The sequence below is a fragment of the Pristis pectinata genome, chromosome 6, assembly GCF_009764475.1.
Source record: "Pristis pectinata isolate sPriPec2 chromosome 6, sPriPec2.1.pri, whole genome shotgun sequence".
NCBI lineage: Eukaryota > Metazoa > Chordata > Chondrichthyes > Rhinopristiformes > Pristidae > Pristis > Pristis pectinata.
The window spans coordinates 15,704,226-15,722,780 of NC_067410.1; the positions used below are offsets into that span (position 1 = coordinate 15,704,226).

The following is an 18,555-nucleotide window of genomic DNA, read 5'->3' on the forward strand; positions in this document are numbered from 1 at the left end:
AAATAAATAGAAGGAAAGGAACAATGTTGAGCAAGTGTTTGTAATATGGGGAGAACTGATAAAATGTTGCCTCGCCCAAAGGACCTACAGAAAAATTAAGTGATATAATCCCTCAATGATTTCATGGACCACATTTCTTCAGATGTGTGCAAAATTCTCCCATAGCATTAGTGACAACCTTGTTTTACCACTGAAAGGCTTCAAGCAATTCCTGAAAGAAGTTAAGATTGGGTTAGATTGGGATGTACCCACAGTGAATAGGTTTGCTGACACTTACCGTCAAAGTTCACGTGTGAATAATGTAATTTATTAGGTAGAATCAATTATCCAATTAATGCCTTCTGGAAAGGAGAAAACTGGTGAGAAACTAAAACAAACCTTGTATACAATCTGTAAGACCTGTTTTATCTTTTTAAGTAATATTTAACTAAGATCTCCATTTGGTCTGAAAGTTTTAGAATTTGGTAAATTGGTTTGTTATTGTCACGTGTACCAAGGTACAGTGAAAAACTTGTCTTGCATACCGTCATACAGATCAATTCATTACAACAGTGCATTGAGGTGGTCCAAGGTAAAACAATAACAGAGTGCAGAATGAAGTGTTACAGTTACAGAGAAAATGCATTGCAGGTAGACAATAAGGTGCAAGGTCATAACGAGGTAGATTGTGAGATCGAGTCCATTTTATCGTACTAAGGAACCGTTCAATAGTCTTATAACAGCAGGACAGAAGCTGTCCTTGAGCTTGGTGGTACATGTTTTCAGGCTGTTGTATCTTCTGCCCAATGGGAGGGGGCAGAAGAGAGAATGTCTGGGCTGGGTGGGATCTTTGATTATTCTGGCTGCTTTACCGAGGTAGCGAGAAGTAGGGACAGAGTCCATGGAGGGGAGGCTGGTTTCTGTGATGTGCTGAGCTGTGTCCACAACTCTCTGCAGTTTCTTGCGGTCAGATCAGTTGCCGTATGAAGCCTTGATGCATCCAGATAGGATGCTTTCTATGGTGCACTGATAAAAATTGGTGAGGGTTAAAGGGGTCATGCCAAATTTCTTTAGCCTCCTGAGGAAGGAGAGGTGCTGGTGAGCTTTCTTGGCCATGGCGTCAACATGGTTGGCTTTGGCTTTTAATTACTATATGCATATTTGAAAATAAATCCAGAAATTTAGGATTGCCTTTGCAGTAATAAAATAGACAACCTTGTTTGTGGCAACATATTTCTTTGGCTCAGTTCTTCCACCAGCAAAAGTTTGATACAATACAGAGCTATTAACAGTTGCTTCACTCCTTCAGCACCATAATATTTAAGTACCAATGTGCCTTCCTAAGTTCAAGCTCTGCCTGAGGACATAAAATTAGAGACATCGTAGGAGAAGAATGAATAGTGGTAGCCTTACTGATACTAGGAGGGAGAGTCGCATTTTGCATATTTTTAGTCGGATGTGGATGTCACTAGCAAAACCAGTGTTGATTGAAATGAGCTGCCTTTTTTGAATATCTGCATGCCATATAGTAGGTTGTTGGATAAGGAGTTCCAGCAACAAGTAAGAATAAAAGAAAGACAAGGTGCAGAGTGGATGAATCACCTCAGGTTTCTTCTGAGATCCCCAGCATCACTGAAGACAATCTTTAACTAGTTTCATTTCCTCCACATAATAACAAGAAATGACAGACATCACTGGATATTGTAGAATTTTGTGGGACCAGACATCATTCTGGCTGTCGAATAGAAGCTGTGTGCTTCATAACTAGCTGTGCATCTGGCCAAGCTGTTCCACTGCAGTTACAACATGGGCATCTTCCCAGCTGTGCATAACCTGTCCACAAAAAGCAGGACAAATTCTAATTATTCTCAATCGTCAACAGAATGATGGGGGACGCTATCAATGGTGCCACCTTGATCCTTCTAGTTAATAGTGGTTGCAGGTTTGGTCTTGGTGAATTGCTGCAATGATAATGACAAAGGGGTGGACCAACGTCCAACGGAAGTCCTCTATATTTACACCTGACAGCTAAAGCTGAGCATTTTGATAAATCAAGCTATTTAAGTGGAAATATGAGGTGTTTTTCATATATGGGAGTGGCCTAGCTAAGATTGTTTTCTGTTGGTTTTAATTTATGATGCAACTAATGCTCTGTTGAAAAGATAAGTTTGTGGAAGTAAATGTTCGTGGGTAAGAAGATGCAAAACATAAACTGGAAATTAAAAATCACATTTCACACCCCACCTCCAAGGGCTTTAATATTATTAACTTGCTCCCAAGTCCCCTAACCTGACTCTAAGCTGTGTACCTGACAAGATATTTTATTATTATTTTACAATTGCTTTGTGTGTGAAGTGGAAGTAAATGACTCAAAGATTTGCAGTTTGAAGGAAACCACTTGGAGTATTGTGTTCAGTTCTGGACATGAAAGCTGTAGAGAGGGTGCAGAGGAGATTTACTAGGATGCTGCCTGGATTAGAGAACATGTCTTACGAGGAAAGGTTGAGCAAGCTAGGGCTTTTCTCTTTGGAGCATAGGAGGATGAGAGGTGACTTGACAGAGGCGTATAAGGTTATGAGAGGCATAGATAGAGTGGACAGCCAGCACCTTTTTCCCAGGGCAGCAGAGGAAATCCATTTGTCAGTGGAGGAAAGTTTTGGGGAGATGTCAGAGGTAGGTTTTTTACACAGAGAGTGGTGGGTGCCTGGAACGCACTGCCGGGGGTGGTGGTAGAGGCTGATACAATAGGGACATTTAAGAGCCTCTTAGATAGGCACATGGATTTAACAAAGATAGAGGGTTATGGGCTGTGTAGGAGGGAAGGGTTAGATTGATCGTGGAGTAGGAATGGCCCGTACTATGCTGTACTGTTCTATGTTCGAAACCACGTCCCTAATCATTGCCAATCTTTCACTCACAACGAAGGTATGAAAATGTTCAACACCAGGGAATACTATGAGTGAACATTTTTCACTTAAGGAGTTTTTAACTAGGATAATGGTACATGTGATGAAAGGTGAATAAGTATTTGAATTCCTGTATTAACTTTATCATGTGTATTCATTAACTGTGAATTCACTTAAGAAGAAAATAGGAACAGATATATGCTACACCCTCAACCTGCTTTCCCATTCACTGGGAGCACGGCTGATCCTGTACCTTAAGTTTGTTTCACCAGCTAAATCTTAATTCTCTTTGTGCCCAAAATTCTTTTCAATTCCGACCTTGAATATATTCAACCACTGAGAACTCACAGCACCTTGAAACAGAGATTTCCAATTATTTACAGTTAAAATTTGCAATGCACATTGATATTTCATTCAATTTTCTTTTAAGAAAGTTGCTTTAAAAAAAATGTTTATAACCTTCATTCTGTGTAAATGTGCTTATTTTTGATTCAGGGTTTTTATGATGAAGTTGCAAATCCCTTGCTTTTGGACGTTGAGCTGCTTTATCCAGAGAATGCAATTTCAGAACTAACGGAGGCCAATTTTAGACAGTATTATGATGGATCTGAAATTGTGGTAGCTGGCAAGATATCAGACAATAGTCTGGATGAATTCATGGTACAAATTACAGCACAAACTGTAAGTCCCTGAATTCTGTACACTGTTCTTTAGCTCTTGTTGCATTTAATACAACAGACTACCAAGCAGAACACAACTAAATTGCTACAAAATATTAGTTAACCATTTCTAAAATAATCATTTCTACTTTGACTAACTTCACAATTAAAACAATAAAGTTGATGAACAGAAAGGCCTGATTTTACATGGCAGTTTATAACTCTCTTTGAAATGGCTCTAAACTTTGTACAAAGTTGATTATCTTTATCCAGACTGCAACAACAGCTGTTACTCTGCCATTGTGGCAGCTGTTTTAGACAAAAGATTCATTAAGAGCAACTGCAAGGAATTACAGATTTGCCTTCTGTGGTTTTGATTCAGATTAGTTGTTAGTGCAGCCCTCAGCTCTTTAAACGTTGCCATGAGATCTTTACTTTAAGTCTTCCATCCATATAATTCCTTAAGCTTAGAAAATGGCCCAAGTGTTTCACACAGGACCAAATTGGACACTGGGCATGAGCAATGCAGTGGAAGAGTTATGAAAATCTTTTAAAGACTGCATGAAAGGAAACAAGGCAGAAGGGATATCAAAAAATGTTTTACACCAATATTGATGATGGAAAGGAAAAAGGAAAGGATGCATACCTAGCCCGAACTGGGAAATATGAGCTCAATGTAAGACATGCCTTCTTATTCTAAGATAACTGTATTGCCAACAAAGCCTTTTAATTTGGTTAATAGTCTATGTTTTGCTTACCTTTCAGCACAGTCTGCCTCCTTAATTCCTACTTCTTTAATCACTTTTTGCCACCTTTCTTAACCCTACTAGTAAAGCTTGACGGAATCTGATCTGCTCTCTGAGAGGTAGCTTCAGGTGTTTACTACAATGAAATGTTCCATGGACACAAAGCCACATTGCTGCTTTTGTTTCTTTTTTCCATATTGGTTAGACTGGATGAGTTTTATTTAAGTGGCCCCTTTTCAGGTCTTGAACATGATTTAGATAGCGCCAACAGCTTTGAAATTCAATGACTGCCTTTAGGTAGAAAAATGTCACCATCAGCAATTATAGAAATAACCAGTCAGTATGTTTTCCATGGAGTTCAGGAAAAACATGTATGTAAGAAATTCACTGACCTTATTGTGGTAGAACAATGGAATCTTTAACATTTACAAATTGAGCCTCAATTTAATATCTCCTACCGAGGGATCAACAGCTGCAGAAGTGCAACACATCTTTCAAAACTCACTATATTATTCTAATTGTGTTCTGCTTTTTATTTTATTATATAAAAGCAACTGTTCTACCAACTAAATCAAACTGGCTGCCAGTTCATGTATTTTATTATAGAATTCCACCAATCAACCTGCAATGGGAGATTTTGCTTAATTTACAAAATTTTCTCTAGAACAAAATGTTTTAGCTCCATGAACTGATATCTTTAGCATCAGCTAATATGGTATAATTTCCTTGCAGGCGAACAGTAATTTATGTCTTGAAGGCAACGTCAACATTTCAGAGGCAGAGAGCATTCTTGAACATCAGCAATATATTTTTGGTGACTTCACTGAGAGATTGTGGGCGTACTTGACGATTCAACAGCTCCTAAAACAAAGGTAAAATGGAAAGTGTTTCCTTTCTACAAAATTGGACCATTAGCCAATTTCATATGTGAGATGAATTCTGAATAGCATAGCATTCATTAACACAATTTCCTTGAAAGTAGATTTCACCCATTTTTGGTGTGCTAAGTGGGACTGTGTTTTGCCAAATGCCAAATTGGGTATCACTAATAATAACCCACAAAATTTGGACATTCTTTCTTTAAGAATTTGTTATCATGTTTCTTCCCTTTAAGCAGTGTTAAGACATGATCTGCGCACTTACATAGGTATCAGCCACACGATTTGTGTAATGACTCATGGGAAGTAATTCAGCATTATTAAAGACCTCTCTCCATGGCAGTGGGAAAGAGTATTACAGAAAGCAGTGGAGAGTTAGCTGATGACATACAGATATCCAAATGATGACATCACCCCCCACCCCCGGCACATGGAAGGAGCCAGTTGCACCTCATGTCTTGAGTGGTCCAAAGCCTCTGCAGACCGTGACAGCCTTAGAGCCACACAGATGCAGGCATCTATGGCCTGAAGATATAAGTGCACAGATGCTTAGGTCCAACAGTAATAACATTTTTAATACATTAATACACTGAAGTGGGGTGGTGTAAGAATATTCATTTGGTGTTCCAGGAGGCGGCACAGCTAGTAGAACTGCTGCTTCACAACCTGAGTTCAAACCTGGCTTCCATTGCATGGGTTTCACCCAGGCACTTTGGTTTTCTTGTGCAGATTGATAGGTTAGTTGGTCACTGCAAGCTGTGTAGGTGAGTGGTAGAATCAGTGGGAGAGTAGATTGCAGAGAAAATTAGTTGGGGAATGGGATTGCTTTGTGTGCCGGCGTAGAAATGGCCTTCTTTTATGTCGTAAGGAACTATGGACACTCTAAATCATCCATGATGCACTACTTTCACTGTGATAAACTCTTTGTATTATTGAGGAAAACATTGGTCATGATCCAATTTCTGTCGTAGATTATTAAAAGGAATCACTCAAATGACGACTCTATCATGTATGCAAAATACAAAGGGGAAATACACTCATGTTTGAATGAATTATGAAAGTGGCAAGTCTAATTTCCCAGCGGCAGGGACTTCAATAGTAATTAGGCACAAACATGCAAAAAACACTTTTCTACGGGATTTGCTTTTAAAAGAACAGGTCTAATTTCTGGGCCAATGTGTGTTCATGAAGAAGAAAGGAGTGTGTTAGTTGATCTGTGCTAACACTGCAACAGAGTGCCACAATTGCCCCCTCCATTTCTGCAAGTGAGAAAAGCACAAGTTGCTCAACTGTTCTTTTTGACCATTATCAAAATCTCCTGCTGGAATAAGTTTGGTTTCATAAGCAGAGGCACACAGTACAAAAGCTGGGAATTGTAATAAAGCACTGAATATCCTACAAAGCAGTATTGCGTTCAATTCTGGTCATCACCACACTTTAGGAAGGCTATTAAAATCCTCAAGAAGGTGCAGAAGATATTTACTTGAATGGCTGCAGGTATGACAGATTTTGGCCATGTTGTGACTGTGACCGAGTCACTGGAGACTGAAGCTGGTGGATATAAAAGGTCTATTCATAGGCAGGCCTTCTGGAGAATCTCTCATCTCTGCACAATTCAACTGTATAGTGACGTTAAACACAAATAAATAATAAATGATTCACTACAGTTTCAGTGGCTATAATTATTTACTTAACTTTAACATTTTGAATGTGACTTTGCAGAATTACAGATTAGCAATGGGAGCACATCCCAAATGGTAGAACCTCTTTGAATATTCAAACATTGGTGTCAGGTCTGAGAGGTTCTGACCACAAAACACCAGATACCCAAAATATACTACTTTTGTTACAGTGTTGAGGGATGGCTCCCTGGATATACAAACAGCCATGTCCTGAAGTGGCAGGGATATGCCTATTATTATGTATTAATACAGGAGATGGCCACAATGCCTTCCCTGATATAATCATGAGGGTTTCAATGAGGGCCAATTAACATGAACATTCATCTTCCCCTGCATAGTTACAATGGTACAGAATCAGAATAAGATAAGATTTCTTTATTAGTCACATGTACATCGAAACACACAGTGAAATGCATCTTTGCGTAGAATGTGCTGGGGGGCAGCCCGCAAGTGTCGCCAAGCTTCCGGCGCCAACATAGCATACCCACAACTTCCTAACCCGTATGTCTTTGTAATGTGGGAGGAAACTGGAACACCCAGAGGAAACCCACGCAGTCACGGCAAGGACATACAAACTCCTTAGACAGCGGCCAGCCCGATGGTTTCAATGGCCTTTAGGTATCTGTGGAAGTTAAATTGTAAACCGGTTTTTTTTTTAAGACTTGTTCTTGTTTTAATTAATGCCTGCGGTCCACGTAATTCCTGAATAATCTCTAACAGGTTACAATGCTGGACAAGAATTGGAGTTATTTGAAGTGGGAAGCAGCTGGGGTTATTTTCCTTTGAACAGGGAAGGTTAAGAGGTGATATGAAAGAGGTGACCAAGACCATGATGGGTTTAGATAGATAAATAAAAATAAGCTGCTCCCATCAGAAGGCAGTTTGCAAACCAGGAGACGCAGATTCAAAATGATGAGCAATGAACTTGAGGGATGTAAGGAAATGGTCTTTTACACAGAGAGTGGTTTTGATCTGGAACTCATTGGCTATAAGTATTGTGGATACTGAGTCAATAAACATTTTCAAATGGGACCTAGACGGATACTTGTGGGAGAATAATATGCAGGACTACATCGAGGGAGTGGGGAATGTGTGTGTATGGATGGGGCTGGGAAAGGATTGGGTCAACTGACTCATGGCTTTCATAAAGGAAAGTGTTTGGAAAGAAATTGCTAGGAAGATTGAAGGAGAAAAAGAGAAAAAGTTAATAATCTATTCAACATGTTTCCATGTTCAGAATTTCAGCAGGGTCAAGAGAAAATAAAATACTAACAGACAGAGCCTTGGAACTTTCACTGAAGTATAACTTTGTAACACCACTCACATCAATGGTTGTGACTAAACCAGAGGAGAACAAAGTGGATAGAATCCTCAAGGCCAACAAAGCCACAGGAATTGGTAATCATTATTTCTATTTTTCTTAAATTTCTCTTTTAATTATATCACTGAACTTCGTCTAATCCATTAATTGGAAATATTTCCTCTATATAAACTGTCATTAAACCTATTTTGAAAGTGATTTTGCTTTAAAATTACTTTTGCTGAATACAATGTACTTAATGGATTTGTGTTATTTCAAATCCTCAGATACATTAGTGATTTACCAGCTGATATTGCTGTGGTGATTTCTAGATTTGTATATTTTTGCAGTATTTGCACTCCAAAAATATAATAAATAACTCCCTAATTCATCCTTTAGAAATTAATAACTGCTAAGCCAACCCTTCACGATAAATAAAGGTTAATTAATCTAGGGACCTCCAGTATATTCTGCTTTATTCCCTAATTGCAGCACCTTAGGATCCTTCCCACTACTTTCCAACATTTTTACATGAGCTGTCCAATACAGCTTGGAAATTGAACTAATTTACATCCATTCCCCTGATATTTCTTAAGGGAGGGGCGATGGGGGTCAGAGAGGATCAATTTTCAAAGAATGAATGCAAATTGCACACCCTCTGGACCCTTGGGAGAGGGGATCCTTCCTGGTCAGGAAGTTTTCTGGGGTTACCCATGGAAGCTTGCCTTTGCAGCACCATAAAATTGGTGATGCTAGTGTGCTGGCATTCTGCAATGCCAAACCGAGCAATGCCGCCATCCTCCTAACATTGCTCAACAGATCACAGTGCTATCATAGCTAATCGCAGCTGGAGTTCTCCTTGGGATAGCCTGCAGTGAAATTCACTTTGCTGATACAGCATCCCATCTGTGTGTGGCCTGTGTATTCCTTATTATCTTACTTGTTCAGCTCTACATTGCTCTTTCTTCCATTTTCTCTTCCAGCTCCACTTTCTTTATTATAATGTAGAATCTTTTCCTTTGAAAGGATGACCCAATGTGGTGTGTCAATAATGGTGGCTTCACAGGCAGTGACTGGTACAACGAATATTGTTTATCTCCAGTATTTATTATCTACTAGTTCACTTTTCAGTTGAAATTATGCATGAATAATCTTGGATCCCCTCTGCCCAATCAGCATCTTGCAAAACCAGTGGTTCTCTCCCTCCTGGTAGACTCATTGGCAGAAGGAGTAGGGAAAGGTAATTTTCTCCTTCCTTACTCGTTGGGTAAAGTTAATGGAATGGATCACTCACCTGTCGTGCTCTTGTTATTGTTATTATTTTATCCACTTTAACAACACTGTGTATTGCTCTTTTAAGAACTGTATAGGTCAGGACATGTGCAAGTGAAAGAGGGAAGCAACAAAAGCCAGCCATGTTTCCTTTCCACTGAGCAGCAATGGGCTGGATCCTGCTTGATTCGGTCTGTTCTCTTCACTTGGGCCTCCACCACCCTCATGCTCTTCCTGTGTCGGCACCTTTTATGGCACTGTGGCTCCAGATGTGCTGGAGGTGGGACTGCCACAGTAAAGCGGAGTGATCTGCAAGCATTGACTGGGATTCTGGCAGCAGATTCTTAAGCCCTGCCTCTCAACTGCCCTGATAGTCTTTCGACAGGAAATATCTCTGATCAGACATTTAAATATAGCTCGAAAGAATTTAAATAACAAAAAAAAATTAAAAACGAATAGAATTTTATTTGAGAATTTTAAAATTGGACTAATTAGTCCAATAATATTGGTCCAATTTCAATTCGACTAAAAACATATTTGAGTGGTATTAATTAATAAAAATGTTTAAGTAAAATAAAGTCAATAAAACAAACCCATCACCTGCAATTAAGTTTAGGGGCCTCATTTATAAGAATGAGTGCTTTGTGTCCTTCAGCTCAGTACATTTGTGCTCCACCATGGACAGTGTTGAATTCAGCAGGAGAGCAAGAGCTTAGTTGTCCTGGTATTAGACTCCCAATTGCTGATAAAAGGTAAGTGTATTTTGGGCCACAGTATGTGTTTAATCACTACATAAGAGATAAATTGTTGGATTACATCAGCCATTACAGAACCTGCCTGATATTAATTTTTTTTCATACTCATTACCCAGGTTCTAAAGTGAAACTTGTCATCATTATGTAACTTAGTCAACAGCCTGCCTGTTCTCTGAAGTGGGCATAAATGATCTCTACTTTAAGTAGAGCAGGAGGTTTCTTCTTGTTGCCCAAGCCAATACTTATCCCTCATAGCACACCAGCTGAACCTTGCCATTGCATATCCTTACCTGCCAAAAAAATACACTCTAATTTCCTTGGTGGCAAAACAGATGGTGTGAAATGTGCTGCTGTTGTTTAGTAAGGAGGGTGGTCTTAGGTATATTGATCATCAGGTAAATTGGGTAGAGAAATGGCAGTTGTAATTTAATCCTGCTAAGTGTGAGGTAATGTATTTTGGGGTTTCAGTAAGAGTCAGACATGTATCATGAATGGTAGGGCCCTAGGGAGTATTGAGGAGCAAAGGGACCTTGATGTACAAGTCCAAAGATCCCTGAAGGTGACAGCACAGGTAGATAGGATGGTGAAGAAGACATACGGGATGCTTTCCTTTGTTAGCCAGGGCATTAAAAAGAGCAGGAATGTCTGGGTACAACTTTATAAAACATTGGTTAGGCTCCAGCTGGAATATTGTGCACGGTTCTAGTTACCACACTATAGGAATAACATGATTGTACCAGAAGGGGTGCAGAGGAGGTTCACCGGGATTTTGCTTGAGATGGAATATTTCAGTTGAGGAGAAACTGGAAAGACTGGGTTTGTATTCCTTGGAGCAGGGGAGGATAAGAGAAACTTGATAAAGCTATACAAAATTATGAGAGATAGGATAGATAGTGAGAAGCTTTTCCCTATGACAGTGGTGTCTAAGACCAGAGGGTATAGGTTTAAAGTAAGGTGTGAGAGGTTTAGAGGATATCTGAGAAAGAATATTCACCCAGAGGGTGGTTGAAGTCTGGAACATACTGCCTGACAAGGTGGTGGAGGCAGGTACTGAGACAACATGTAAGAAACATCAGACCTAATGCTGGTATGTGGGATTAGTATAGATACTGTACGTACTTGGTCAGCATAGACATGGTGGGCTGAAGGGCCTGTTTTTGTGCTGTCTGATTCTATGATTTTTAAAGTACTTTAATGTATCATAAAGTTATGAAAGGAGCTGTATAAATCTGAATTCTTTCTTTACTAATATAGACATAACTACACAAATTGAAGAATATGTATTTGCAGTTGTCATGTAAGAAATCCTGCATTTTGATGTAATGCAAGAGTGTAATTCAATAAAAATCTATTTAAAATGTAATCTTTACAGAATAGCCTATTCAGCTACTATAAATAGTGACACAAATTAATGTAAGGTGATTTATGAAACTTTCTTTTGATCCAGCCAATCTCCAAACAGTGCAGAGTGGAAGGGTTTCATATAGGTCACGTGTTTCCCAAGCATCACGGCGATATACTCCTGGACCACGCGTTGAATCAATTGGTGAGATTTTTTCAAATAAATGTAACTGCACATATATATTTTCTAACAATAGTATTAATAAAGAAAACTAACAGTAGTTTATGCTCATGCTGCAGTGATTATTAGCGTCATAACATGGTTGCAACAGAGAATGAAGTCATTGTCCCTACTGAGACCATGCCAGCTTTTTGTTAAGAGCAGTACCATTAGTCCCATTCCTCAGGTCCACCTCCACACCCCTGCAAATTTCTTTTGCAAATTTCTCTCTTTCAAGTAGAGTCATACAGCATGGAAACAGACCATTTAGCCCACCTTGTCCACATTCTTAAGTACTTTTCCATACCTTTTTGAAAGCCATGATTGAACCTGCTTCCACCACACTTTCAAACAGTGAACTGCACAAACAGATTTTTCCTTTAGTTCTCTTGCCAGTAATTGTATATCTGTATTCCCTGACTCTTGACCTTTCACCAATGGGAACAGGTTCACCTTATTTATTCAGTTTACATCCTTCGTGATTTTGAACAGTTCTGTTGGATTACCTTTTAATCTCACAAAAGCAAAATACTACTGACACAAGTAAAAACAGAAGATGCTGGAAATACTCAGCAGGTCAGGCAACATCTGTTAAGAGAGGAGTAGATTGTTTTAGGTTGAACTGCTCAATGGTCAAGCTGATCATAGAATCATTGCAGCTCAGAAGAAGGCCTTTCTGGCCATTGTGTCCATGCCATTTCTACCTGAAGCAACTCATTAGTTCCACCCACCAGTTCTTTCTCCGTAGCCTTGCAAATTTTTCTTCTTCATAGATTTATCTACTTCCCACTTGAAGGCCTCCGTGGAATCTGCCTCCACCACACCTGCAGGCAGTGCATCTCAGATTCTAACTTCATGCTGCATAAAAAGCTTTTTCCCTACATCACTCTTAATTTACTTTTCCTTTATTTTATACCTGTGACCTCTGATCCTTGACCCCTCCACCAGGGGGAACATCTCCCACTCTCCACTTTGTCCATACCCCTCTCCCCTCAGCCTTCCCTTAAGTAAACTCTGCCAACCTCTCTAATCTGTCCTTGTAACTGTAGCCTCTCAACCCAGGAACCATTCTTGAAAACCTTTACTGGACCCTCTCTAATGCCATCACATCTTTCCTCTAATGTGGTGACCAGGATTGAACACAATACTCCAGTTGTTTTACAAAGGTTCGGTATGACTTCCCTGCTTTTAAACACTTTGCCTCTATTAATAAAGGACAGAATAATGTATGCCTTAAGTAACCACTTTCTTGAGTTGTGAACCTCTTGAACTCTCTACCCAAGAGGCTTCTGGAGATTAGATCATTCCAAGCACTTAAAGAGGAGGTAGATAATCTTTTCAAAGTTTGTCGAATTGAGGGTCATGTGGAACTGTCACAGAAGAAAAATCAAGGCCTGGGGCAGATTAAACTTAATCACACTGAACAGCAGGACAGGCTTGATTAACCAGGTGACCTACTCCTGCTCCAATTTTCTTGTGTTCTTTTGCCACTTTCAATGATATGTGCACACATACCCAGGTCCCTCTGCTCCCATGCCCTATATAAAATAGTTGAAAAAACAAGATGCTGGAGGAACTCAGCAGGTCAGGCAGCATCCGTGGAGAAAATCAGTCAACATTTTGGATCAGGACCCTTCGGGACTGAAGGGGAAGCCCAATATATAGGAGGGAAAAGCAGAGCAGTGATAGGTGGACAAAAGAGGGGAGGCGGGGTGGGCACAAGGTGGTGATAGGTAGATGCAGCTAAGAGACAGTGATTGCAGGTGAGGGGGAGGAGGGGAGAACAGATCCACCAGGGGATGGGTCAAGGGTATGGAGGCAGGTGGCATGGGGGGGAGAGAAGGAGAGGAAGAGGAGAGAGGAAAAAAATTGGCGAGGAGAAAAAGGAGAGAGAGGCTAGGAAAGGGAAGAAAAGAAGAGAAGAGGCATGGTGAGGGTAGGGGGTGGGTTTGGTTTGGCTTACTTAAAGAGGGAGAATTCAACGTTCCGGCCCCATTCCTCAACATTATATCGACGAATGCACTGGTGCCACCTCTTGTACCCATGCAGAACTCAACAGTTTCATAAATCTCGCCACTAACTTTCACTCGGCTCTCCAATTCACTTGGACTATCTCTGATACCTCTCTCTCCTTTCTTGATCTCTCTATCTCCATCTCAGGAGAGTGCTTATCCACCGACATCTGCACACCCATTGACGCCCACAGCTACCTCGATTACAGCTCCTCTCATACTGTCTCTTGCAAGTCCCTTTCTCTCAATTTCTCCACCTCTACCTCATCTGCTCCCATAATGAGGCTTTCTATTCAGAGATGTCCAACTTTACTAACAATGGCTTCCCCTCCATTGTGGTCGAGAGAGCTCACACCCACATCTCTGCCATTTCCCGCACCTCCGTTCTCACCCCCACCCCTCCCAGATGCAACAGGGATAGAGTCCCCCTTGTCCTCACATTTCATCCCACCAGCCTACATATCCAATATATCATTCTCCACCACTTCCGCCATCTTCAATGGGACCCCACCGCCAATCATATCTTCCCCTCCCCACCCTTTTCAGCCTTTCACAGGGACCACTGTCTCCGTGAATGCCTAGTTCATTCCTCCTTTCCCACCCATTCTGCTCCCACCCCGGGGACTTTCCACTGCCCCTGCCATAGGTATAACACCTGCCCCTACACCACTTCCATCTCCTCCATCCAGGGACCCGAACAGTCCTTTCAGGTGGGGCAGAGATTTACCTGCACCTCCCTTAGTATCATCTCCTGCATTTGGTGCTCCAAGTGTGGCCTTCTCTACATTGGCGAGACCAAATGCAGACTAGGCAACCATTTCATAGAACACCTACACTCCATCCATAACCGTGGTCTGCATCTCCCCGTTGCCAGTCACTTCAACTCCCCTCCCACTCCATCACTGATATGTCAGTCCTTGGCCTCCTCTACTGCCCGGAGAAGTCCAAATGCAAATTGGAGGAACGACACTTCATTTTCCGTCTTGGGACCTTACAGCCTAATGGCATGAACATTGAATTCTCCCACTTTAAGTAAACCAAGCCCAGCCCCCACCCCCATCATGCCTCTTCATTTCTTCCCTTTCCTAGCCTATCTCTCTTTTTTCTCCTCGCCAATTTTTTTCTCTCTCCTTTTCCTCTCCTCCCCTGCCTCCATACCCTTGACCCACCCCCCCCAGTGGATCTGTTCTCCCCTCCTCCCCCGCATCTGCCTATTACCTGCATCTACCTATCACCACCTTGTGCCCACCCCGCCTCCCCTTGTTTGTCCACCAATCACTGCTCTATTTTTCCCTCCAATATATTGGGCTTCCCCTTTTCCTATCTTCAGTCCTGAAGAAGGGTCCTGACCCAAGACGTTGACTGTTTTTCTTCATGGATGCAGCCTGACCTGCTGAGTTCCTTCAGCATCTTGTTGTTCTTTTCATCTAGATTCTAACATCTGCTGTCCTTTGTTTCTCTATTTAAAATAGTATCCTCTATTCTATAATACTTCTCCTAAATCTTTCTAACACATCACCTCACATTTCTCTGCATTAAACTGCCTTGTGCTAATCTGTTCCACCAGCCTGTTTCTATCTTGTTGCAATCTATTACTATCATCTTCACAGTTCACAATACTGCTAAGTTTTGTGTTGTCTATAAATTTAGAAATTGTTTCATGCACCTCCAAGTCTAAATCATTAATATCAGTTAAAAAAAAATGCAATGACCCCCAACATCAATTCCTGGGGATGCCACTATTCACCTGACTCCAGTCTAAAAAAAAATCCATAACACTTCATTGAATGTTACCCAGATTTGTATCCATGCTATCAATGTTTCTTTTATGCAATGTGCTTCAGCCTTGTGCCAAACCTGTTATGTGGCATCTTGTGAAGAGCCTTCTGGAAGTCCATGCATTACCCTCATCAACTTTATCCATTACTTCATCAAAAAATTCTACCTAAATGGTTACACTTAATTCACCCTTAACAAATCTGTGCTGGCTTGCCATAATTAATCCATTTTCCTCCATCTGACTATGAATCCTGCCCCAGATCAATGTTTGTAAAAGATTCCTCCCACCAAGGTTAAAGAGACTGGCCAATAGTTGGTGGGATTATCCCTAGTTCCTTTTTGGAACAAGAGAGTAACATTTGTGGTTCTTCAGTCCTCTAGTACAACCCTGTATCCAAAGAGCATTGAAAGATTATGGAGTGTACCTTCATGATTTCTTCCCATACTTCACTCAAAATCCTAGGATCCAGTCCTGGTGCTTTAGCTATTTTAAGTTTGGACAACTTTTCTATTTCCATGCTATCAACTTTTAGTGTATCTAATATCTCAAGTGTCTCCTCCCTCATATTACTTTGAATATTTTGTATCTGTTTTCACCAGGGAAGAGGGTGTTTCCAAAGTATTTATTTAGTACCTTATTAATGCCCTTAGCATCCATGTGCAAGTTCTCACTTTTGTCCTTAATAAGCTCCATTCCTCTATGTATCACCGTTTCACTGAGATGCCTGCAGCACACTTCTGGTTTACCATTTATGTTGGCAACTAATCTTTTCTCTTAAGTTTCTTTTGCCTTTCTTATCTTCACTTCACCTCTAGTCCTTTTGTGGGCTGCCTGGTTCTCACGGATATTTATAACCTGACACTTGTCATATACAGCCTGTTTTAAACCATAGAACCATAGAACCGTACAGAACAAAACAGGCCCTTCGGCCCACCATGTTGTGCCGTCCATCAAACCACCCTCACACTATCTAACCCTTTCCTCCCGCATATCCCTCTATCTCACATTCCTCCATATGCCTATACAACAAACTCTTGAACCTGTCCAATGTATCTGCCTCCACCACCACCCCAGGCTTTTTGCTTTGTCTTCCTTCATATCCCTTTCATTATTCAGGGAGCTCTGGATTTGTTTGGTCTTCCTTTGCCCCTCCTGGGAATCTACCTCAAATGTACTTGGACTCACCTCTTCCTTAAAGGCAGCCCATTGTTCTATTATAGTTTTACCTGTCCACTTTTGGCTCCAACTTGTCTGGGACAGATCCACTCAAATCCCATTGAAATTGTCCTTCCTTCAATTAATTAATTTTGGATTGCTCCCGTTCCTTTCCTATAGCAAAACTAAATCTTATGATGTTATGATCACTATTTCCTAAATGCTCCCCTACCAAAACTTGGTGCATTCGACCCACTTTATTCCCTGGAACCATATCCTGCCTCCTCCCTCGCTGGACAGAAACATGTGTTCTCTTGAAAATTATCCTGGACATATTTTAGAGACACATCACCTCCTATATCCTTAACACTATCATGATCTAGTTTACATTGAGTCATAGAGAGATACAGCATGGAAATGGCTCTTCGGCCCACCAGGTACATGCTGAGCAACCACCCATCTACACTAATCCTACATTAATCCTGTATCTTTTTATTCTCCTCACATTCCCATCTACTTTCCCCAGATTCTACCACTCACCTACACACTAGAGCCAATTAACCTACCAACCCATACATCTTTGGGGCATGGGAGGAAACCCACGCAGCCACAGAGAGAACGTGCAAACCCACACAGATAGCATCCAAGATCAGGATTGAACCTGGGTCGTCTTCACCGTGAGCCAGTGGCTCTACTAGCTGCACCACTGTGTGACCTACATTGGGATAACTCAAGTCCCTCATTGTTACTCGCCTAAAGGTTTTTGTATTCACCCTGCATATTTGCTTCTCTGCATCTCTTTCAGTCGTTGGTGACATATAGAATATACCCAGCAGTGTAATGTTCACTTTTTCTTAGGTCTAACATAAAAGTTCTGTTTATTGCTCCACTGCACCATCCTCTCTCTACAGTACAGGAATATTCTCTTTAATCAATACAGCTGCCCCTTCTCCTTTCTTCCCTTCCCTATACTTTCTGCACACTTTATATCCAGGAATATTTAATGCCTAGTCCTGCCGCTTTATGAGCCAGGTTTCTGTTATTGCAGTTACATCATATGGCTATCTGTACCTATGGTTCATCAGCCTTGTTTACTTCTAGCTGTCAAGGCCCTAACCTCTGGAATTTGCTGGTGTACTCTTCTGTTTATACACTCTGTCCCTTCTCAATACACTCTGGTAAGCATTACCCCTGTCATTGTCCTGCATAATTGCCTTTTCCTTTTTTGTTAACTTGCTAAATAACCTTTCACTTGAACCCTTACCTTCTCTTTCTGGCTTAGCTTTTATCCTTTCAGATTCTACCCTCAGGTTCTATTCCCCCCCCCCCCCCCCCCCCCCCCCGCCAAACTAGTTCAAATCCACCCAAACAGAACCTGTGACAATATTGGTCCTGTTCCTGTCGAGGTGCAACACATCTGGCTTACAGTGATCCCATCTTCCCCAGAAACCATCCCAATTCCTCAGGAATCTAAAGCTCTTCCTCATACACCATCTCTCCAGTGATAGATTCAATTGCTTGATCTTTGTGTTCCAGTACTCACTATCATGTGGCACAGAGATTATTATCTTTTAGGTCCTGCTTTTTAATCTCTTTCATAGCTCTCTAAATTCTGCCTGCAGAACCTCCTCCCTCTTTCTGCCTATGTCATTGTTACTGATATGGATCACGAACTCTTGATCTTTACCCAACCCCTCCAACATGTTTTACAGCCACTCTGTAATACCTCTGACCCTGTCACCAAGGAGGCAACATACCATCCTCAAGTTGCTTCTACAACCACAGAAATGCCTGTCTGTGCCCCTAACAACTGAATCCCTTATCACTTTTGCTCTCTTTATTTTTCTTCGTCCCCTCCTGTGTAGCTGAG

General features: G+C 41.0%; 1 protein-coding gene across 3 annotated transcripts in view; it reads left to right on the forward strand.

The window, feature by feature from the left end:
- The window catches only part of LOC127571100 (inter-alpha-trypsin inhibitor heavy chain H3-like), a 45,091-nt gene that overhangs the window by 15,985 nt on the left and 10,551 nt on the right, over positions 1-18,555 (forward strand). For all 3 annotated transcript variants that reach the window (XM_052017162.1, XM_052017163.1, XM_052017164.1), the window contains 4 exons: positions 3,381-3,566; positions 5,023-5,162; positions 8,088-8,248; positions 11,625-11,723. In XM_052017162.1, the coding sequence (XP_051873122.1) occupies positions 3,381-3,566; positions 5,023-5,162; positions 8,088-8,248; positions 11,625-11,723 (586 nt within the window). The remainder of the gene's footprint in view (positions 1-3,380; positions 3,567-5,022; positions 5,163-8,087; positions 8,249-11,624; positions 11,724-18,555) is intronic.